This window comes from Anabrus simplex, chromosome 1, assembly GCF_040414725.1.
Source record: "Anabrus simplex isolate iqAnaSimp1 chromosome 1, ASM4041472v1, whole genome shotgun sequence".
Classification (NCBI taxonomy): domain Eukaryota; kingdom Metazoa; phylum Arthropoda; class Insecta; order Orthoptera; family Tettigoniidae; genus Anabrus; species Anabrus simplex.
The window spans coordinates 1,095,490,963-1,095,516,122 of record NC_090265.1 but is presented as its reverse complement, the minus strand read 5'-3'; the positions used below and the strand labels follow the sequence as shown (position 1 = coordinate 1,095,516,122).

The window sequence follows — 25,160 nt, the reverse complement described above, 5'->3', positions numbered from 1 at the left end:
TTTGCACAATTGGAATTGTGCTGTAAATTACTGCGTTCTGGGAGCATTGATGGAGGCATGTGTCTGCCCTGCCTTTCGGCTGCTGTTTATTTTGCATGTGTGCTGGTGTGCGTGTGTATATCTTAAAGAGGTGTAAATCCAATGTTATATTTGTTAGATGTCAGATTTGGTTGTGATTTTGTTTTAATTCCTTCCCCCCCCCCTTTTGAGTGCCCGATACTTTATCCCAAATCATGTTCATTTTTCTTTCTTATCATATTCAAACATAGTGGGCAAGTATTCTTCATTTTGTTCACTTTCCTTTGGGGAGCCATATGTATGTTCCATTTCCAGCCCTGATATTATTCTCTATATTGGGCTTTGTTTTTCCTTTCACCTTGAGTACATTTTGTTGATATGTACAATCAACAAGGAGGTTTGTTCAGTATGCATGGGGACATAATTTTGAGATTTTTAATTGGTGGGATGCAAGGGATATCTATTGGAAAGATCAACCCGTGACCTTAAATACCCACTTTATTATAACACAGAATAGAGAGACTAAGAAGGAGGTGCAGATTTGAAAGAAAGAGAGTTAGAAATGGCTGTGGAAGCAAGAAGAAATTGAAGGAACTTATTAGCAAATTGAATCTAGCAAAGAAGTCAGCTAAGGATAACAAGCATAATTGCCAGTCATACAAATGGAAGGGTATGTATAGGACATTTAAGGCAGAAACAGGTTCCAAGAAGGACATTCCAGGAACCATTAATGAACAAGGGGAGTGTGTATGTGAGGATCTTAAAAAGGTAGAAGTATTCAATCAGCAGTATATAAGAATTGTTGGTTACAAGCATAATGCCCAGATAGAGGAAGTGACTAATACTAAAGAAGTATTACAATTTACCTATGATAACAATGACATTTACAATAAGATACAAAAGTTGAAAATTAGAAAAGCAGCTGGAATTGATAAGATTTCCGGGGATATAGCCTACTAAAAACAATGGGTTGGGATACAGTACCATATCTGAAGTACTTATTTGATTATTGTTTGTATGAAGGAGCTATACCAAATGAATGGAGAGTTGCTATAGTAGCCCCTGTCTATAAAGGAAAGAGTGATAAGACATTTAGCTGAAAATTACAGGCCAGTCAGTTTGACATACATTGCATGTAAGTTTTGGGAAAGCATTCTTTCTGATTATATTAGACATGTTTGCGAAATTAATAACTGGTTTGATATAAGGTAGTTCAGGTTTAGGAAAGATTATTCCACCGAAGCTCAACTTGTAGGATTCCAGCAAGATATCTACTATATCTTGGATTCAGGAGCTCAAATGGACTGTATCGTGATTGACCTGTCTGAGGCATCTGATACGGTGGATCATGGGAGACTTACTGGCAAAAATGAGTGCAACTGGACAAAAGACTGACTGAATGCATTGCTATATTTCTAGAAAATAGATCTCAGAGAATTAAAATAGGCAGAGCTTTATCTGACCCTGTAATAAGCAAGAGGGGAATTCTGCAAGGCAGTATTATTGGACCTTTATGTTTTCTTCTATGTATAAATGATATGAGTAAAGAAGAAACAAAACACTACTACGAAGAAGTAGAAGAAGAAGACTGCCACAATAGCACGTCAACATACTACCAATCACAATACGAATTCACAAACTCGATTAACAACTTGCATTACACGTTATAATTCTCATATTTTGGTCCGCATTGAATTGTACATTAAATCACCATCATCATCTTCCTGTTTCCAGCTGACACCGGGTGGGAGCAAATATGATTCCTCTCCACTTTGTTCTGTCATTCCACCATTCTTCTTCCGACACGATGTTCCAATCCAGGTTTCGTTCTCTAATGCTACTCTTCACCAAGTCCATACACTGCATTCTTGGTCTTCCTCTTCCCTGTTATCCGTCCTTCCAGTGCTTGTCTTGGTAGCCTCACTTCATCCGTTTGACATGTCCAAACCATTTCAATCTGTTTTGCTCCAGTCTGTCCTTTGATTTCTGTACTCCCAGGTTTTTCCATATATCTTCGTTTCTTACTCTGTCTCTCCTCGTTTTTTGTACCATACTTCTCAGGAATCCCATTTCAGCTCTTTGTATTCTGTTCTCATCCCTCTGAGTCACTGTCCAAGTTTCTGCTGCATATGTCATTATAGGAACATAATAAGCTTTATAAATAACTTCTTTAGCCTTCATTGGTTTAACCTTGTTCCATACTAGTCCTCTCACCTGTTGATAGAAAGCACTCCCCAGTTGTATTCTTCTGTTAATTTCCAAATCTATTCTTCCATCTTCAGACAGTACACTTCCCAAGTATTTGAAGTGTTTTACTAATTCCAATTTCTTATCTCCCACTTTGATAACTCCTTTTCCTTCTGTCTCGCCTCTACGTATCACCACTGTTTTACTCTTCTCCACATCTATCCTCAATCCCCATTTTTCAATATTTTTATTTACTGTGTCTAACTGTTCTTAAACCTCCACTTCATCCTCACCCCAAAGCACCACATCATCTGCAAACAACATCCCTTCATCTTCTTCCTACTGTAATCTTTCATTGCTGCCTTCATGATGTCATCCATCACCATTAAGAACAGTAAGGGTGACAACACATTTTCTTGTTTTAGTCTATTCTCAATTCTAAACCATTCTGATGCCCCGACTGTAGTCTTCACACTACTGTAGCAACCTTTGTACATTGCATTTATTATGTTTATCAATTCCTTGTCAATCCCTTTGTTTATTAGGCATTCCCAAACTTTTGTTCTAGGGATGCTATCATAAGCCTTCTCCAAATCAATAAAGGTCATCATCATATCCTCTCCATATTCCCAACTGTTTTCCATATTTTGTCTCAGTATGAAAATGGGTTCCACTGTTGACCTGCCTCCTCTAAATCCAAATTGCTCTTCTTCTATTTGACTTTCTACCTTTACTCTAATTCTTTTCTTCTTCATTCCATTACTTTGACAATATGTGGGATGATTGTGATTCCTCAGTAGTTACCACATATCTTCCTATCTCCTTTCTTGAATACTGGTAATATTATTCTCTTTTTACAGTGTTCAGGAACTCTCTTCTCTTCTCTCTCCACACACATCTGAGAAGTCTGTGTGTCCATTGCAATTCCACTGGTCCTGCTGCTTTGATTATTTTTATTGTCACTTCATCTATGCCCCCAGCTTTTTCCATCTTCATTTTACTAACTTCCCATTCCACTTCAACCATAGTTATGTTCGATTCTTCTTTTATTTTTTCCTGCTCAATTTTGTTTGCTTGTGTAATATCTCCACTTATCTGGAGTAGCTCGTTGAAATATTCTTTCCAACTGTCCGTTATCTCTTCTGGGTTAGTCAATATTTCTCCTTCTTTGTTTTTTACGCATCCATTCTTCTCATCCTTCTCATCCTTCTCATTCCTTCTATTTTTTACAACTTCAAATAATAATTTCTTCCCCTGATTTCCTGGGTGAATTCTTCCCAGCTTTAATTCTTTTTCTCTCCAATTACTTTCTTGCAATCTCTTTTTGCTTCTATATATTTTGTTTTACTTTCTTCAGTTTTTTTTCCATTCCTTCCAAGTTTTCTTCTTCTCTTTTACCTTTTCCATCACTCTATCATTCCACCATTTTGTCGCCTTTTCCCTTACTTTTCCTGATGTTCTTCCACATGTTTTCGCTGCACTATTTACAAATGCCCTCTTAAAATTTTCTCATTCTTGTTCCACCTCGCTGATATCTGTCCTTTGTATCTGTAGTTTCAAATCTTTTTTAAACTCTTCTCCAACCTCCTTTTCCTTTAATTTCCAGACCTTAATCTTTCTCTTTTATCTGGCAATTTAATGACCTTTGCCACTCTTAATTTTGCCACCACTGCTCTATTATCACCCCCAAAGGCTTCTTCTGGCATGGCTGTAACATCCATTAGCTCTTTCCGATGTCCTTTTCCCACTAGTATATAGTCTATCAGAGTTTTCGTTCTTCTATCTCCCCATCCATACCTTGTTATCTTCTGACTATTTTTCTTCTTGAACCACGTATTCCCTATAATTAATTGGTTCCGCTGACAGAAGTCCATTAAAACATCCCCTTCCGAGCTCTTACTTCCATAACCGTATGATCCCAAGATCTCCTCTCTTCCTTGTATGTCTCTTCTCACTTGAGCATTTAGGTCTCCCATTATTACTATTTCCTTATCCTCTATATATATTCTTCCACGTCTTCAAGGAATTCTTCTAAGTTTTCTTTATTTCCGTTTGCGGAGCATATACTTGAAACAGATCTTTTGTCCCTGTCTCTAATTTTATTTTTCTATGATCATCCTGCCATTTATCTTCTTCACCTCCTCACATACTCTAGGTCATCCTTTCTTATAATCATCCCTACTCCATTTCTTGCCTCCTGTCCTCCAATGTAAAACAGTCTGTATCATTCCTTTAGTTTTCTTTCCCCCTTTCCCTTCTATTTCATTTCACTGAGACCTAGGATAACTATGTCCTTCTCTTTCAAAAAATGCACTAGCTCCTCTGTTTTGTCCGTCAGGGTTAGAATGTTAACTGTCCCTATTTGGATACAATGTGATACTGGTCGTTCACTTCTCCCAGCACCCCCCCCCCAGCATCTCGAGAACTGCGCTTCTCCTGCCGAAGACATCCTAGCATTTTCTGAGCTTGAACCATATTTGCCAACATTTTAGACTGTTATTAAAATAGTTCTATACTATTTTAAACCCCACTGGAGTGATCAAAAATACTTTTCTTCATTATTCTAAAAATTAAACTGTTTAAGCTCTAAATTTATTTCTTACGCCCTCAACCTTTACAGAGGGCCTTTTAACAAAGTTCAATTCAACGTAGAATTAACTTTCTTATAGAAAGGTGCAATTACTGCTTTTGTCCAATCTGAAGGTACCTTACCAACACTCCACGCAAATTTTATTACTCTATGAAGCCATTTCATCCCTGCCTTCCCACTATACTTCACCATTTCAGGTCTAATTTCATCTATTCCTGCTGCCTTATGACAATGGAGTTTATTTACTATCCTTTCCACTTCCTCAAGCATAATTTCACCAACATCATTTTCCTCCTCCCCATGAGCTTGGCTGTTTGCAACACCACCAGGATGATTTCCTTTTACATTGAGAAGATGTTCAAAATATTCCCTCCACCTCTCCAGTGATTCCCTGGGATCTATTATGAGTTCACCTGAATTACTCAAAACACTGTTCATTTCCTTTTTCCCTCTCTTCCCAAGATTTTTTATTACTGTCGAGAAAGGTTTCTCTGCTGCTTGACCTAGCCTTTCCAGGTTATTACCAAAATCTTCCTATGACTGCTTTTTGGATTCAACAACTATTTGTTTCGCTCTGTTTCTTTCATCTACGTACAAAGCCCTGTCTGCCTCAGCCCTTGTTTGGAGCCATTTCTGATAAGCCTTCTTTTTACGTTTACAAGCTGCTCTCACTTCATCATTCCACCAAGATGTTCGCCTTTTACCATCTTTACACACAGTTGTTCCTAGGCATTCCCTTGCTGTTTCTACTACAGCATCCCTGTATGCCACCCATTCACTTTCTATATCCTGAACCTGCTTACTGTCTACTGTTCGAAACTTCTCACTAATCATATCCATGTACTTCTGTCTAATTTCCTCGTCCTGGAGATTTTCTACCCTTATTCGTTTGCAGACAGATTTCACTTTCTCTACTCTAGGCGTAGAGATACTTAGTTTACTACAGATCAGATAGTGGTCTGTATCATCGAAAAATCCGCGAAAAACTCGTACATTCCTAACAGATTTCCTGAATTCAAAGTCTGTTAAGATATAGTCTATTATGGATCTGGTACCCCTAGCCTCCCATGTGTAGCGGTGAATAGCCTTATGCTTGAAGAATGTATTCATAACAGCTAAACCCATACTAGCACAGAAGTCCATCAAACGCTTCCCATTCCCATTAGCTTCGATATCTTCCCCACATTTACCAATCACCCTTTCGTATCCTTCAGTTCTATTCCCAACGCTCGCATTGAAATCGCCCATTAGCACTATTCTATCCTTGCTGTTCACCCTGACCACGATGTCACTCAATGCTTCATAAAACTTGTCCACTTCATCCTCACCTGCACCCTCACATGGTGAATACACAGACACAATTCTAGTCCTAATTCCTGCAACTGACAAATCTACCCACATCATTCGCTCATTTACGTGCCTAACAGAAACTATGTTGCGTGCAATGGTATTCCTGATAAAGAGCCCTACCCCACACTCTGCCCTTCCCTTTCTAACACCCATCAAGTACACTTTACAATGTCCTATCTCTTCCTCGTTATCTCCCTTTACCCGAATATCACTTACTCCTAGCACATCCAGATGCATCCTCTTTGCTGACTCAGCCAGTTCTACCTTCTTTCTTCCATAAGCCCCATTAATATTGATAGCTCCCCATCGAATTCCATTTCGTTCGCCAAGATGTTTCCAAGGAGTCCCTCGCCTGTCAAATGGGAGTGGGACTCCATTACTCCCATAGGTCCGAGGCTTGCTTGAAGTGTTCTGAGCTCGGTAAATTCATGAAGCAGGATGCTGCCCTACTTGCACATAGTCCAAGTGAGGATCTCTCCTCTAACGGTTATGGACCACCGGTGAATTGTATAGTCCTAGCCGCCTGAGCACAAGGAGGGCCACAACTCAGAATATGTCCGAGATGCCCACTCCCATTCCATAGCAACTGGTATCCCGACTCTCAGGACCGCTTACTAGGCCACTCAGCCGTTGCCCATGGTTCACGAACTAGGACGTGACTACAGTAACCCACAAACATGAATCTTACTTAATTTCAGTATGTAGTATAATTAAATCGTTTACTTCAGCCTTTCTTTCTAACGAGTTAACAACTGCTATCGGCCACGTCATTTACGCTTTTATTACGAAAAATATGTTATCCTCTTTCATTCTGAATTTTCTTTTAGAGAACAACAGTCAATGGTTATTACTAATCGAATCCGACATCACGTTTGAATGACGACTAGGGAGCTCACAAGTATACATAGCGAGAAAACTATACGTTCGGTGATCGATCGGATTTTGCGGCAAATGTTTGTTTTCTTATTCAAACTGCGTAACCTAACCTAACCGTACTACATGTATCATGAAAGCACATTCCAAGCGCCAGTAGAAATGGTAACATTTCCGCTATAAATGTACCTGGGAATAGTCTCTCCGAAATTAAACCAGACACGAGAAAATATAAACTAACCTCTGAAATTAGCGATGCGCTCTGCCATATCTTGAGATGTATCACATTCTTACTTAATTTCAGTGTAGAGTATTAAATTTAAGCGATCGCTTCACCCCTCCATCCCCAATGTTGTAACAGCCCCGAAGGGCCACGGCCTTCCAAACTACCGCTGCTCAGCCTGAGTGCCTGCAGATTACGAGGTAACATGCGGTCAGCATGACAAATCTCTCGGCCTTTATTCTTGGCTTTCTAGATCGAGGGCCGCCATCTCACTGTCAAGATAGCTCGTCAATTGTATTCACGTAGGCTGAGTCACTGCCTCGTGAAGTACAGGCCATACTGTAGCAAGCGCGGGAAAGCAATCAGCTGATCGTTAGGGGGGAAGTTTAGCACATGAGTTAGTTGAGTTATATGTGAATTCTTCACGGTTTTCTTGAAATTTTTAATGTTGGCCGCTTGTTTACTCAGATATATATCAGACTGAGTCGTTATCGACTGCAATATTAAGTGAAAAGCCCTCAATTAATGAAGAAAACTTAGTGTGAGCGTATATTCACGTGAGGCTTCAGGTTAAGAATATCGCTCTGCAGTGTTTTAATTTTGTAGTTACCGAGCTCGATAGCTGCAGTCGCTTAAGTGCGGCCAGTATCCAGTATTCGGGAGATAGTGGGTTCGAACCCCACTGTCGGCAGCATTGAAGATGGTTTTCCATGGTTTCTCATTTTCACACCAGGCAAATGCTGGGGCTGTACCTTAATTGAGGCCACGGCCGCTTCCATCCCAGTCCTAGCCCTTTCCTATCCCATCGTCACCATAAGACATATGTGTCGGTGCGACATAAAGCCGATAGCAATGAAAAAGAATTGTAGTTTATTTGTGTAATGTTATATCCATAGTGTAAAATGAATGGAGTTAGTGCATTCAGCGTTTTATTATCAACCACGATGTGTATATAATTGAATTAAGGTTATCGGTGAGAGAATTCACCATGCTAAGAGTTGATGTGTGCCTGGCTGCAAAGCCAAATTATAAACGAGGAGAGTACAATCCAGTATTTGTTTCCTTCTGATGAAGAAATAGTCAGGTTATCTAAGAAGGCTATTCCTAGGATAAATTAATAATCACTACACAGTTGTGTGTATTAACCACTTTCCTAAAGAGTAAATCCTGAAGGAAATAAGAGTGTCTTGTCCAGATGGTAAGTTAAAGTAAATGTTTTGTTATTGTTGGAGGTTAGCTTACTCGCAATCTTCCTTGTAGGTACTGAACTGGTGGTACAGAAATAATTTACATTTGTAGCATGAAGAAAGGCAAGGCAGTGGGCATAGATGAACTAAGTGCAGATATGCTGAAAGCAGTGGGAGTTCCAGGAATCCAATGGCTCTATAGACTGCTCAACAAGATATGGGAGGAAAATACTATTCCTGAGGACTGGAAGATGGGCATCATTGTACCTCTGTTCAAGAAAGGAAGCCGACGAAAATGTACTAATTACCGCGGTATCACACTACTGTCTCATGTCCTGAAAATATTGGAAAAAATAATAGAGAGCAGAATCAGAGATATTGTTGAACCAATTTTGGAAGAAGAGCAGTATGGTTTCAGACCAGGAAGGTCAACTACAGACCTTATATTTGCAATTAGGATGCTAATGGAAAAATACTGGGAGAAGAACAAGCCTTTATTTCTAATATTTTTGGACATTGAGAAAGCATACGATAGTGTACCAACGGAAAGAATTTGGCAATGCATGAAAGAACTTCAAGTGCGAGACAGCCTCATAGACAAAGTGAAAATGTTGTATAGTGGGAACAGAAGCTGTATTCAAGTAGGATGTGGTTTGTCAGACTGGTTTGAAACAAAGAGAGGAGTGCAGCAGGGCAGCTCATTGTCACCACTTCTATTTATTATTGTAATGGATGTAGTAATGAAATCTATTAAAAGGAAAGAACATGGAGATATCAAAGCCTTCACATTTGCAGATGATGTTGCGATCTGGAGTGACTCAAAAGAGGAATTGGGAGAGAGAATACAAAGCTGGAATGAGGAGTTTAAGAAATATGGTTTAAACATCAGCAAGACCAAGACGGTGGTGATGAAAGTGTATGGGGAAGGAGCAGAACCAATAGTCATGTTAAATGAAGCTCAACTGGACAGCGTTCCAGTTTTCAAATACTTGGGTAGCGTTATATCAAATGACAACCTAGCAAAACATGAGGTGAACAATCGAATCAATAAGGCAACACAATTTTACCACCAGGTAAGACACCTGCTGTGGGATGAGCAAATACCCATGAAAACAAAAATGACATTGTACAAGTACTATTATACACCAATTCTTACATACAGTCTTGAAACCACAACACTGACCAATAGAGATAATTCCAAACTTCAGGCAGCTGAAATGAAATTCCTACGCACTATAATCCAGAAAACCAGGAAAGACAAGATTAGAAATGAGAAAATTAGAGAAGAAGTAGGAATAGAGGATTCTCTCCTCAATAAGATTCAGATATCAAGACTGAAGTGGTTTGGTCACATGAAGAGGATGCCAGTAAACAGAACTGCAAGGAAGGAATTTGACAGAAAGGTAGAAGGAAGACGACCCGTGGGAAGGCCACGAAGGAAATGGATAGATTTAGTTAAGAGCGATGTACTGCTGAGAGGTCATGATTGGGACAAGTTGGTGGAGGAAGAATGGTACAAGGACAGGATGAGATGGAGGAGGCTCATATACCACACCCGGGAAACTGGAGATGGTTTAGGATGATGATGATGATGAGTATACTGTATTGGTAATTGGTTGCTTGTTTTCTATCTGTGTGTATGATGTGAATGTTCGAGCTGACTAGAAAATGGATAGAAATCGCAAGAATATGTCTCAAAGGGTTAGCCTGTACTCACGGAAACGAACGGATATGTGCGAGAAATAGATTATTGGGAAGGATATGCATTGTATGTCAGAACTAACAAATATTTAAGAATAGTTTTTTGGTTTTATAAGGTGTCAACAGTTTCTTAAGTAATTTAAACTAGTGTGTTATTCAAGCGGAGCGGATGCCTTTCTCCTCCAAGTCCACGCAAAGCGTGACGTCATCAGAGCTACAGTATGGCCTGTATATCACGAAGGCAGTGGCTGAGTTGACCTCGAATCAGCCATCAGATCCAGGTAAAAATCTCTGACCTGGCCGGGAATTGAACCCGGGACCTCCAGGTAAGAGGCAGGCATGCTACCCCTACACCGTCCGGCTCCATGGTTAAATGGTTAGCGTGCTGGCCTTTGGTCACAGGGGTCCTGGGTTCGATTCCCGAAAGGGCCGGGAATTTTAACCATCACTGGTTATTTTCACTGGCACGGGGGCTGGGTGTATATGTTGTCTTCAGCATCATTTCATCCTCATCACGACGCGCAGGACGCCTACGGGAGTCAAATCAAAAGACCTGACCCTGTGAGCCGAACATGTCCCTGGACATTCCCAGCACTAAAAGCCGTACATCATTTCATTTACCCCTACACCGTGGGGCCGGCAAGCGATCTTTTACTTAGCCTTTATTTCTAACGAGTTAACAACTGCTATTGGCCATGTTATTTACGTATTTGTTAAAAAAACATGTTATCCTCTTTCATTACTAATTTTCTTTACAGAATAGCAGTCGACGGATATTACTGATCGACTCTGACATCACATTTGAATATCGACGAGAAAGCGCGCAAGTGCACATAGTAAGTAAACGATACGGAAGGTCGCATTTTGTGGCAAACAGTTCAGTTTTCTTATTCAAACAGTGTCACATACACTGAAGTAACCGTATATGTACTATGAAAACATATATCATGCTCCAGTAAAAAAAGTAATAACCTTCTCGCTATAAATTTTCATGGGAACAGCCTTACCGAAATGTAATCAGACGTGAGAAAATATAATCTAACCTCTGAAACCAGTGATGTGCTCTGCCATACCTTTAGGTGTATCACATTCTTACTTAATTTCAGTGTAGAGTTATAATTAAGCGATCTTTTACTTTGCCTTAATTTTTAACGAGTTAACAACTGCTATCGACCCCGTTATTTACACTTTTATTACGAAAACATTCTCCTCTTTCATTTCCGATTTTCTTTACGGAAGTGTGCTTGACACTTGACACGTATTACTAATCGACTCCAATATCGCCTTCGAATGTCGATGAGAGAGTTTGCAAGTTCACATAGCAAGAAAACGATACCGTTTTGAGTATGATCGATCACATTGTGGCAAACATTTCAGGTTTCTTATTCAAACAGCATCACCTAACCTAACTTAACCATACTGTATACATCATAAAAACATAATTCAAACACCAGTAGCGTGAAAATATAAAGTAACCTCCGAAATCAAGGATGCACTGTCATATCTTGAGGTGTATCCCAATCTTTCTTACTTGCAGTATTTAGCATTAAAATTAAGCAATCGTTTACTTCAGCCTTTATGTTTAACGGGATAACAACTGCTATCGGACACATTTACACATTTATAACGAAAACATGTTCTCTTTCATTTGCATTTAACTTTATGGAACAGCAATTGATGGGTTTTACTAATCGCCTTTGAATATCGACAAGAGAACTCGCTAGTGGACATAGCGAGGAAACGATACGAAAGATGATCGATCACATGCAATGTAATGGCTGAGTCCATACACATCGGTAAGAGAGAAAAAATGATGCACACTTGATCGCTCTTAATAACGAATGTTTCAGTGATAGGGCTCACACTGTAATAGAAGAATAATACACAGTTTAATATAGGAATTTTGAAGGGACAGAAAAATACTGATGTTATAACGGGATTCTCCTTATATCCCGTACTTGCTATGGCGGACTTTTACTGTACATAACATCACAAAGCAGCTATCTAGAAAGAAATTCAATGAGTGTAGGACAGTAAAATCTAAGGAAAGCAAACAGCTTACAAATAGTGAAGAGCAAATGAAAGGATGGAAGGATAATTTCAGTGAAATATTAAACACAGCTGTCTAACAGGAGGATCAAAGTGAGGCAGATCATCAAGAGGTTCCAGAACTGAGTGAATATTAATCCGCCAACAAAGGGTAAGATTTTAAAGGCACTGAAGAACTTCAAGACAGAAAGCACCTGGCGTGGAAAACATTGTGACTGAGGTGCTGAATGCAGACTATAAGATGATTGCTGAGATGATGTTGCCATTGTTTGAAGACATATGGAACATAGACAAACTTCTGGAAGATTAAACGAAGGGCATTTTGATAAAACTACCAAAGAAGGGGGATCTGACATGTTGCAGCAACTGGCGAGGAATTACAATCTTGCCTAACCATGTAAAATTATTTCCAGAATCATACTGAATAGACTGAGAGAACCACTGGAGATCAAGATCCGAAATAGCAAGCAGAATTCTTCTTCTTCTTTTTTTTGCAAGTTAATTTACATCGCACCGACACAGACAGGTCTTATGGCAACGATAGTACGGGAAAGGGCTAGGAAAGGGAAGGAAGCGGCCGTGGCCTTAATTAAGGTACAGCCTCAGCATTTGCCTGGTGTGAAAATGGGAAACCACGGAAAATCTTCTTCAGGGCTGTCGACAGTGGGGTTCAAACCCACTATCTCCTGAATACCGGATACTGGCCACACTTAAGCGACTGCAGCTATCGAGCTTGGCCAGGCAGGATTCAAAGAACACTGATCCTACACAGACCAAATTAATAGCCTAAGAATCCTAGTAGAGCAATCTATGGAATATAGGTCCCCACTGCACTTGGCATTTGCTGACTTTGAAAGGGCCTTTGATAGTGCATGTCAAGCAATCTGGAGAGTGATGCACAGCTATGGGGTTCCAATGAAGATCATTAACATAGTAAAAATATTATATAGAGGTTATACCTGTCAAGTTGAACATGATGAAGACCTTCCAGAGCCATTTCAAGTAGTCAGGAGTGAGACAAGGATGCCTGTTTTCATCTATGTTATTGCTGCAGATACTGGACCAGATCATGAGAAAGGTCGAAGGAAAACAGAAAAGAATACAGTGGGGGGTGATGGAATGTTTAGAAGATTTGGTCTTGCGGGTGATATATGTCTTATCACATCCATTCAGACTTATGTCCAAGAAGACAAATGACCTTGAAATGAAATGACGTAGGGTAAGACTCAAAATTAACATTGGCAAGACAAAGAAGCTAAGGGTAAATGCCAGAAACATGAACCCGCTGAAACTAGAAAAAAAGAGCGAGTTGACCACTTTTGTTACCTAGGAAGTATTATTTCTAGAAATGGAGGAGCAAATAAAGATGTCAAAAATAAGGTCAACAAGGCAAAAGGGACCTTGATCCAGTTCTGACCAGTGTAGAAGTCTCAAGAACTGATGGCAAGGATGAAATTCAGGATTTTTGAGTCCAACGTGAAATTTGTACTCTTTTACGGTTGTGAGACTTGGAAGGTGACTGGAGATATAACACATTAAGTCCAGACTTTCATCAACAAATGTTCAAGAACCATCCTAGGAGTGTGATGGCTGGACATTATATCAAATCAAGAAGTGTGGGAACGCACCCAGCAATGAATGGCTGAAGTCCAGGTACAAGAACGAAAATGGAAATGGATAGGACGTACCCTGTGCCGAGGCCCTGACAACATACCAAAACAGGCTCTTGAATGAAATCCCCAGGGAGTTAGAAGAAGGGAGAGACCACGGATAACATGGCGGCAGACAGTGGAGGCAGAGGCGGCGAGAGCTGAGAAGTCCTGGAAGAACATCAAGACAGTGGCAGCAAATCGAGTCAGATGGAGAGCTCTTGTATGTGACCTATGCTCCACCCAGGGGTAACCGGAATTAGGTCAAGTTAAGTCACTGTGAACTTAATAATTACATTACATTCGTCAAAAAATGGTGGCCACTGTACACAAGTTAGTGGACTTTTCGAAGGAAATTCTGTTCCACTCCACATTAAGTTGAGACTGTATGCCGTTTGAGCCCCCCCCAGGACTTGCCCAAAGTAAAAATGGGAAACCATGAAAATCCATCTTCAGGGCTGTTGACAATGAGGTCGAACCTCCTTGTCGTTTGATATGAATGTCGATATAGTGGTCATAGCCATACAACCTCTAGTTTTACATGGATTCTAAAGCCACTAGAATTTCTTCATTTCAAAAAGGCATTACCAGATTATATGAATGTTGGGTCAAAGTGATAAGAGAATAATCAACAATACACCATAATGAAATCTTAAGGTAAAATCATGAGTTTTTTTAATATGAAGGAAAAAACAAATAAAATCCTGTAACAATATAATACTTACCTTATTATCTATTATCAGGTACCCAAGAAGAAGGCCAATATAAGCTCCAATGAGAGTATGCTCCATGTTACGACCCGCTTTCTGAAGTACTGAAATAAAAAAATACAAGTTTCATTCCTTTGGCTATAAAGTAGGGATAAGATCTGAATATTTAAAGAACACCTAGCACTGGGACATCCAGTCTTCAAGAACGTGCAGGACTGCATTGTAACACTGCACTTTTACCATTAATGTTATTTTTGTTATGCAAAATGGCATCATAAATTTGCAGACTCGGCATTTCATATAGATTTATTCAGTGCAGTTAGAATGAACTGCTCACTATGGTTCAACAGCACTGTCCATTTACTCATCTTTGAAATGACAATATCTGTTTGCATGAAGTTTGTATTCTCGATGAGAAGTTCCCCTAATGTAACTGCTATGTGGAAGGACTACAAGGTAACGAGAACAATGGCCTTTACAGAGGTAAAATATGGAGGTGATCTATTTTTACTTAGTTCCTTTTTCCGGGTTGAACTGTGTTGTTTTCTGTACATTCCGTACAGTTTGCAGACGTTTCGAATACATTACAGTATTCTTTGTCAAGGCGACTGTAATACCCCTACTTGATCCGAGGGTAATCAGTTTCCCAGGCAGCTGCAGTGTATTTGAAATGTCGGCAAACTGTATGGAATCTAAAGAAAACAACAACACGGTTCAACCTGGAAAAAGAACTAAATAATTCTACACACTGTGGAAGTTTCACTTCTAAAATATGATCTATTTTTACTTACATTTAGGATTCTACAATGAAAAACACTTCACAATTTTTATGAAAATTGGGAAAAGACATCACTTTGGTGTATTTCCATAATAAATTGTCCTCGCAATATATCTAACCTGATAGGTGAACTGACATCATAAAGGAGGACAAATAACCAAGCTAAAAAAATCTACATATATCTATATATATATATATATATCTATATATATATATATATTTGTTAAAGAAATAAATTGTCCATCCTCCAATGAGGGTGACCATTCGGTTCTGGAATACAGTCAGGTTATAACTTCGACAGAGTTTAAAAGCATTAGTGGAAATACAACGTTAATGCTGTTAATGTTAATCACGTTCTCAGGTAGAGTTGGAAATGAATGGTTTGTAGAGAGTCCCTCAGTATCTGTATTACTATTTTTTTCATTTTGCAGAATGGAACTTCAAAATTTTGTAGTAAAGTCGATGTATGAGTAGGGAGGGTACATCTTGCTTTGAATGAGCAGGCCTCTGACAATCAATGATTGATAGGTATTTTATACTTTGCTGACAGGTAGCTTGCTTTTCTAGGTCCACACCCCAAGCTTGATTTCAGAATTTTTCAAACTGAATGGTGGGATCTTACTGTCCTTTCTGTTGATGGTTATGATGACAGCCCTCCTATTAGAGTCATCGGTAGAGATGCAGTGAACCTCCTCGTGCACCTCTCATCCACACTGTCCCAAGGATTGAGCAATCAACATTCTTACACGGTGGTGATGATGGTCGTGCATTAGCTCAGTACTTCGGTAGAATCCCAGCACATGTCCGAGGGTTTCTGTCTCACTGCAGCCATTTTGGTGACAACGGGTTGTGCTGAATTACGTCCCGGAAACCGATCTGACTACGGTGAGGTTACATGACATCTTCACTGTGTTTGTGAATTCAAAAGAGGACAGAGGTGATTTATGAGTCATCCAGGAGTTTGGGCAGTCTGAATACAACACTACTCCCTTTCCTTTATATGGCAACTGGCACCACGACTGCAAGGATTGATTTTTCACACAGTTTTCTTCCATCAATCTTATGGGGAAGACTTTCTTTTTGTATGTCAAGTCTGTGGAGTGCCATATCTTGTTCTTCAGGTAACTTCTTTACTTATAATAGATGAACATCCTGAATATGGAGTAAGCGATTAAAATATTTTAATGCTGTATACTGGTTTCCCAATCTGCGCAAATTATTCCCATCCCTCTGACCTTTCTGGCACTATACAGAATCGAGTTTGGAGTATCATCTGACAGCCTCATTATTTCTTTTAACAGAACTTCTGATAATTTTATCTTGATAAATGTCTCAGAGGGGCACATTGTAGTGGATAGATTAAACCCAGCCAAAGAAACTTGTTAATAATCTTGAACTTTTGCTATGGTTTTACAAGTATTTTTTTTACCACATTATTTAAGTCAGAAGTTACTGTGCTGATTAGTTTATGTCTGTCAAGAGAAATTTCATTGTTGAAGTCAATTCCTAAATACTAGATTTGTTTATTCTTTGTTTTTATCGATGGGATCATAAATCCTTCAAGTGTAGTGACGTTTCCTTCAGTTAATTTTCCTTTCTCCAGGATTATAGATTTGTTTTTAAGAGGATGGATATGTAAACCAATTTCTGCAAAGCTGCTTTTAGCTAAATTTAACAAGGTTGAAGCATCACTTCTGGTTTTACCGAGTATAACTAGGTCATCAGTGAAAGAAAATGAGGGTAACAGCAGTAATCATCAGATAAACATAGCCTTAACGCTAGCATATGTCATGGTCAGTGAGATTTTGTATTGTAGTATTGATTGCTAAATTAAACAGCAATGGTGAGATAGGGAACCCTCAAGCTTCGCCTCAATTTCGATGGGTTTTTGATTTCTTATGGTCAGCTTCTGCTTGAACTGTGTTCTCTGTACGAAATGCTTCAGTTAGTCTACATAATTTCGGAGGAATTTCAGATTTTCGCAGAGAATGTTGGATAGGTTCATGTCCGATAGAGTCAAATATTCACAAGAGAAGCAAGCATCGACATGAGTTATGACAACTATATGCTTCAAATTTTATAATTTTCAAGCAAAGTCAATATTAAACTGTTACTGCGCAACATTTTAACATAATGCATACCTGCCAACTTTTAGAAACCAAAAATAGGAAGATTCTTTTAATTCTTGGATTTCATCACATATATTCCACCACAGTCTAGGTGAAAAAAGGTCAGGATAAAAGGCATACATATCTACAGTTACAATACGAACTGACAAATTTAAAATCTTAAACTAAGATAACATGAAAATGGTTACAAGAAAATGTACCTAATCATTCCCATGTATGACACTTACATACAAATAATAATATTTATGTCACACCAACACATGCAGCAAAATTCATATTACCGTATTTTCTGGCGTAATTAACACAATTTTTTGACGAAAAATACAGGCGAAACTTTGGATGTGTAAATTATTCAAGGAATTCAGATTTTTAAAAATTATTTACAATCCATTTACATTTAAAAGATACAACAAATATAATATAAACACAACTGGTTCAACTCATTTGCAGTTATCGTCATTTGGCGCGAAATTCCGGCGTGAGACTTTTTCTGAAAAGTCAAAGTCAGGTAAGTTACACGTGGGTTTGAAGTACCGACACTGGAAAATATTCTTCCCGTTACGAGCTGACAATACATTCTGAAATGAAATAAACATGAACTAATAAAAGTAAAATTCATGTAATGTCGTAACAATGACATACTGGCAAAAAAAGAAGAAAACTGTCCAACACAAGTAGGGCTGGGCATCGAAGGAGGGATCCTGCTAGATTACCCCAAACTGTTCGTATCCAATCTTGTACGAGTGAGTTGTCCATCCACCCTTTTTCTTGAATAAAAACGTGGATCACTTGCGGAAATTTTGCTTTAGGCACTGTTTTTCGTTTAGAATAATGTAAGGTGCAAGCTTTCTGCCATCAGCTGTTACAGCAAGCATTGCAGTACATCCTTGTTTTTCGCTTCCGGTAGCGTGTACGATAACACTATGTTCATCTCTTATACATTGCTCGACTTTGTGGCATATGGAAAGTGATTGGCGTCTGACCTGCGGTTCCAATTTGGGAGATCAAACATTCCTTCACTTTACGCCTCTCAATCACAAAGCGATGAAAATGGTTGAAATCATTCATCATTTTTTGGCATAATGTTGTTCCACGTCAAAGAGAAAGTCCATTTCTCTTCATATAATTAATCAAGCCTTGGCTAACCTAGAAATCCGAGACACTGATTCTATGTGCAGCGGCTATGTCTCATTCTTTAAAATACAACATTTCGTGAGAAATGGCTTATCCAACGTTGCGTAATATTTAAGCAGATCCTCCTCTCGTTGCGGAAACTTGCTGTTTTTGGTCCGCGAAATGCTTTGCGAGATTTGTTGGTCACTTGAAGGGCACTTCTCTGTTACAACAGTACCGCATGTTGCATTTGGACTAGTGATGGGCGATATTTCACGAACTGTGATTTTTTTCACCGATATCAACAAATTACGAATAACGACTTACTTTCTAAGCTATCACTGTGATCAGCCGTGATTTCAAGATTTCACTTCAAGTGATGATCGTGCGCCTTCTTAACCCCATATTCCGAACTAGGGAATGTTGCTATGTCTACAGCAGATATCGTCGAGACAATAAAACACAATGATGTAAACCTTCTAATGAATGCGGATGACATGGCATTGACCTCAACCCAGAGGGAGACTTGCAGAAAACCTTCAAGCAGTTGGTGGACTGGGCACAAGAAAACGACCTGGCATTGAACGAAGGGAAGACAGTCTCCATGACTTTCAGAAGAAGACCCGGCACTTTCTACACTGGCGAGACACCGCTAAAGTCAGTCACCAGCTTTTCGTACCTGGGAGTTACCCTTCAGACACAGGGAACCATATTCACACGTCACATAAATGACAAAGTTAGCGCCGCGACGAGAGCCATACGTGACATCAAGTCAATAGATAAACTCTCTATGGAAACAGCCCTATGATAGTTTGAACTCAAAGTTGAACCTGTCGTAACATACGGACTGGAAAACATATGGACACAGCTGAAGAAAAACAAACCTCAAAATGATAAAGCTGAAGGCAACATACTTGAAAAGGGTGCTCTGTCTCTCCAAATACACACCCTCGCGGCATGTACGAATTGACCAGAGAGCCCTTCTTTATAGAACAGCTACGAATGAAGCTCTTACTACCACTGACGTTAGCCTACCAGGGCTTACTGAGGGAACTGCATGAGAAGAAACGCAAGATATAGGAGGAATTCTACGTTACTGACGCTATGGCAAGCCGTGAATGGACGCAGGGAGGATACGAACTCCGCCACACAATGACAAGACTCCCAGTGGACGTATTTCACCACAAGCTGTGCAACATCCAGAGTTTTCACGAGGTCGGCACGAACTGTACATGCGCAAGGTGCTGTGCCCAGTGTGAGAGATACCACGTGTTAAACTGTGAGATAAAAACAGAGTCACTGGTGAAATTCTGTAGTGAATAAGACCTGTAAATAATCATAGGATATAAACTTCATGGTTTTGATCCGTATTGAATTGTGATCACAATAACAACACTGACCTGGGAAATTCAAACTTCCCGATCATTGCATGAAGTTTACATAATGATCTTTTACAGTTTGGGCATGCTGATTCCGGAACTGAGATCAGTTTTCCCCTATCACATCAGGTTTTTGTGCAAATTCGAAATGAAAATTTGATAAAGGTACAGCACGCACACATGCAAGATTACTATTATCACATGTAAAGAACGCTTCTTTCTTATTATTTTCACCCATCTGAAGACTCCTATCTTACACTGGTATACTTATGAACATAATATAAAGGTATGTAGTGTATTGTGTTAACAGATCTGTACAAAAACACAGCCAAATGGACCAAAATTTACCACGCATTAAGCCTCATAAGGTATTGAGAATGGGAAGTCTATGGTTTCAATTCTATAATGTCCTACCTTAGTATCAGAAACGTCTTTGCCTTGCTTTTCGTGTGTGAGGAGTAGTTGGACCTTCTTTCTTTTTAATAACCAGCAGTAATCTGCCAGCATGTTTTTGTTCCATTTCCCTTGATGTATGCGTTCCATTTCCTGTACATCCTGATGGAATCTTTCTCCTTACTCTTCGCTCAGCATTCCTAGGTTCTCAGGGAAATAGTCCAGATGTGAATGTAACATGCACTTTCAAGCTCATTTTGCAGCCTACATCTTGGAAAGAAACAAGCAATCTATCCACCATTTGTTTGTAGTCTGAATCCTTTGTGTTTCCAAGAAAGTTTTTGACGACATTCCGGAATGCTGTCCATGCCGATCGCTCTGCAGTGCACATAATGTCTTCAAAATTAGCACCAGAAAGAAGTTTTCTGATATCTGGACCTGTCAAAATACCCTCCTTGATTTTGGAATTACTGATGCCTGGGAATCGATGACACAGGTACTGAAAGCATTCACCTTCATTGTTTAGGGCCTTAACAAATTGCTTCATAAGCCCTAGTTTGATATGAAGCAGAGGTAACAGTATTTTGCTCTTGTAAACAAGAGTTTGTTTTACATTTTTCCATTGTCCACGTGGCCATTCTTTTTTAGTCCAGTGATGCAACCTTGCTCAACTGTCCCACTCACACAGAAAGCAGGGATGCTTTGTGTAACCTCCTAGTAAACCTAACGGAATACCTATCACTTTGAAATTACCACACACTTACCACTTGTGTTCCTGATATTTCAGTTTACACAACAGCATATGTTTCTCACAACTGAATGAGCAACGGGAATGGATGCAAGTTTGTTTTCATTGTGAAGAAGGACGCACTTCAAACTACGCTAGGAGGCGTCGATGAAAAGTCTCCAGTCAACAGGGTCATACTGTGGTTCTCCTGGTTATAAGATAAACTCCTGAATGTTGTTGCAGTAAACCAAGGCTCCCTCTTCAGAAAAGAAGGGTGTAAATTCTTGTTCGCGATGTCTGTACCAATAGTAGGTTGTCCCTGGTGCCAACATGCTCCTTTCACAAAGTCTAGACCCGAGTAACTCGGCACATTCGTTTGCAAGGCCAAGATCTCAAACAATGTCATTTAATGCACTTTGCTCGAACAGTCTCGGTTTTGTTTCAACACATTCAGGGGAGAAATCACAGTCATATTTCTAAGCTTGTTATCATCCATCTCTCACTTCCTCACCGTGCAATGCTCCAGACGAAAACTTTCAAAAACCTTTCTAATTCCTACATCATTGCTCGAAGTGAGCAAATTTATTTTCGTAAGAAAGACCTTCCTTGCTTATGCTAGTCTGACTTTGTCCTCCTTACATCTGTGACATTGTCAGTTATTTTACTACCCAAGTAACAATATTAGTCTACTTCCTTATAATTGAATATCACAAATAAAAAATTATCAGGTCGCTGCCTGTAAGTTAACTCTGTAATACCGGAAATTCAGAATATTCTGGGCTGTGCTTCAATTAACTATGCAGGAAACTACAACTTTGAAGAATATTTTTATCAAGGATACATTAATTTCTTTGCCAAGAATCAGACCTAAGTACAAACTATAGAACTTCAATTAGAACTTGTAGATAAAGAAACTTAAATGTATTACATGCTTCATCATCCAGTTTTAAACATTACATCAACAGAAATAAAAGACAGTAGTTCTATTTTACCTCTGTACTATGTGTTTTAGTGGTTCTTGTGGTGGAAAGTACTATTTAATATATACATTTACTGGCTCAGACTAGCTGTGAGACATCCCAGCTTAGAAAGAAAGAGAATAGGGTAGGGTGGCATGAATAGCTGCAACAAACTAGTTTAAGGACTTATGATCCAAACAACAACAAAAACAATCTTGGTGCTCATAAAGTTAAAAAATTATGATGCTGTGTTCATTAGTGAAGTCTTTACAAGCTATTTGCTTTTACAGGCAAGACCTAGTGTTTACACTGCACTATGACTTCTGGTGTGGGCTAGAACAAATTTGTTACTTTCATTCACCTGTCTCAGTCTCATCCTTGTCTTTGACAACATGAGAGTGACCAAAGTATGAGTGATGCCAGTAATGCCATTCATTATGCAGCCAGTCGCTGTTATGAATGGTGAAAACGTTGCTCATAGGGTTCTCAGAACCACTAGTGCAGGCATTTCAGTGGGTTTGGCAGACTGATATGTAATAGCAACTTCTGGCTCATCGAGGGAAGCAATAAGAAACCACCCCAGTTCTCATTTCCCTAGTACGCCTTCCTGGGCCACCTATGACAGCTGATGGCAGAGCTGTTGAGGTCCAAACTATTTCTTTGGGCTGAACACTCAACATACATACAAGCTATGTGTGTGACGGGAGTTCAAGGAGACTTGATATACATTAAATAAATCTAAATTTGATTTCTAAAGTTCCATAATCACAAAACTTGAAAAGAGACACAAACCACTTTTGTCAGCTCTGCAGGACATTCTTAGGGCCACATTCACAGTCAGCACTTACACATAAGTGGAACCCTTAAGTAAGAAAGGATCACTTATATGAGTTTACATTTCACAGATAGCACTTAAAGAGCACACTCACTGATACAGTAAGTATTCACTGGAGTATATAATGCCCATGCTTGCTGGATCGTGTAGTTCTGGTTACCGAATAGTGGGATGATCTATTGTGTTTTGTTTACCGAAGAGCATCGCATGACATTTTTGAGGTTAAAAAATCATCTATATTGTATTTGGTTATCAGAATGCGTAATAAAATAGTGAGCTGAGACAGCACCTGTAAGAACTTGAGTCGAAGTACAGGCACGTAATAAATAGAACAATGAGCCCGAGGAGTTTCTCATCAGAATATGAAGGACGTGGGAAAGACTTGTTGTGGACAATGCAAACTACGAAAATGCCCAGAATCTAATTTTCTTCTTAATATAGTATGTTTACAGTTATCCAGGTACTCCAACCTACACCAATATTCATCCAAATGTAGAATATCTAGCCTTACAACACTTGTAATGATTTGACAAATATATCTGTAGCCATTATGTTATAATAGGCCTAATTACTTCCCCAATAAAATGTAAATAGCATGTTTTGATGTGCGATGCCATATCACTCTTCTGATATAATCTGGCAAATGATTGGTTGACTAACCAGATATTGATTAGCTCAAATCAACCTTAAAATAAATGGTGGTAGTGTAACACGTTCATTTTTCTTATAACTCAGTATCGTTCTTTACTATTCCATAGGCCTACAGTCTTGATAACTTATCAAGTTGTAACACGTTTCCAATTAATTAAGCGAAATACCATAATGATTATGATAATAATAATAATAATAATAATAATAATAATAATAATAATAATAATAATAACAACAACAATAACAACAACAACCTGAAATTAACAGGTGGCATAAAATGTCAAAACAATATCTTCATTAATGGTGAGATAGTGAGTCCTCTAGAGGTTATGTTCTCTTCCTCAATCAAAGGAACAAGAATATTCATAACTCTCACTTTACTAAAGCAAAACCTTCTTTAAATTGTTGGTCACATTACATTTTGACAGGATTTTCCATCTCTACTGTGTGCATGGAAAGCATTCTGTGAATGAAATGAAACTAATTCAGCAAAATCATTATCCTCCATCTTGCTGCAACATAAGTGAGTCACTTCCGTGTGTGTAGCAGGTCCACTTATAGCAATAAGTGGGGCACTTAAGTAGGTAATATGAAATGAAACCTGGCTTATAAGGGGCACTTTTGTATAAGTGCTGTGTATGAATTCGGCCCTTAAAGTCTGTGAGAAGTTTGAGAATTCTCCAGGGCAGCCCAGGAAACAAGTTTTTGTAAAATTAAGGAATGTCTATCAAAGAATCTGGGGTACAATAAACTTGTGCAAATAACTAGTTCCATTGATGGCAACAGAGATCTGAGAAAGAATTTTTACTGTCAGGCACGTTTTTTAAATATGCACCAGTAACCCAATGTGGAGAGCTTTCCTCAAAACACAAATATTTTAGCCGGAAAAAGGCAGAGCATTTTTTTTTTTTCATTTGGATTGACAAAGAGGATTTACTTCTTTTACGTTAGGCATGGTTTCACTTGTGAAATCAAAGCAGCTTGTTGTTTCTGTGTGTACGTTTATGTTACACACAAGCAAAATATTCCAGTATAAGCAGTTTTATGTATGGCAAAGAGTGACAGGTAGTGTTTTTCTCTTGCATTATTCCGTTCTAGACATATGTGATATGTTCTGGTGTATATGTTACCATTGTGAAATCCTGTGTATTTTTCTGTTTGTATGTTCTCTGTGTCTTGCATTTGAAAATATTATTGCATTTTTTTCTCTATAAATGTAAGTTGTTGTTGAAAACCAAACAGCGAATTTTAATGTATCTGAGGATTATTCATGTATAAAAGTGTGTTTACGAAGGTGGTTTGAAAAGTCCATGCAAAGTCCGAGAGATGGCACCACCGGCATGTATCGAGGTCATGTTTAGTTAGTAGCATCTCTTGAATGAAGGCACACAAATTTCAGCCATACTGATCTATTTCTTTATGTTTGACATTCGTGTGAATCAAGGAAGTCGAGTGATTTTCAAGAAATGGACGAAAAAGAATTTCGTGTGGTGATTAAACATTACTTTATGAAAGGCAAAACACCTCAGGAGACTAAAGAGAAGCTTGATAAACATTATAGTGACTCTGCACCTTCGATTAGGAATAAGTGGTTTCAAAATTTTCGGACTGGCCATATGGGCACAAGTGACACTGAACGTTCTGGACAGCCTGTGGAGG

General features: G+C 38.9%; 1 protein-coding gene across 1 annotated transcript in view; it reads right to left on the bottom strand.

The window, feature by feature from the left end:
• Positions 1-25,160, bottom strand: part of wapl (wings apart-like) — a 292,449-nt gene that overhangs the window by 29,553 nt on the left and 237,736 nt on the right. Inside the window, exon 13 of the mRNA XM_067150459.2 lies at positions 14,553-14,641. Within this exon, the coding sequence (XP_067006560.1) occupies positions 14,553-14,641 (89 nt within the window). The remainder of the gene's footprint in view (positions 1-14,552; positions 14,642-25,160) is intronic.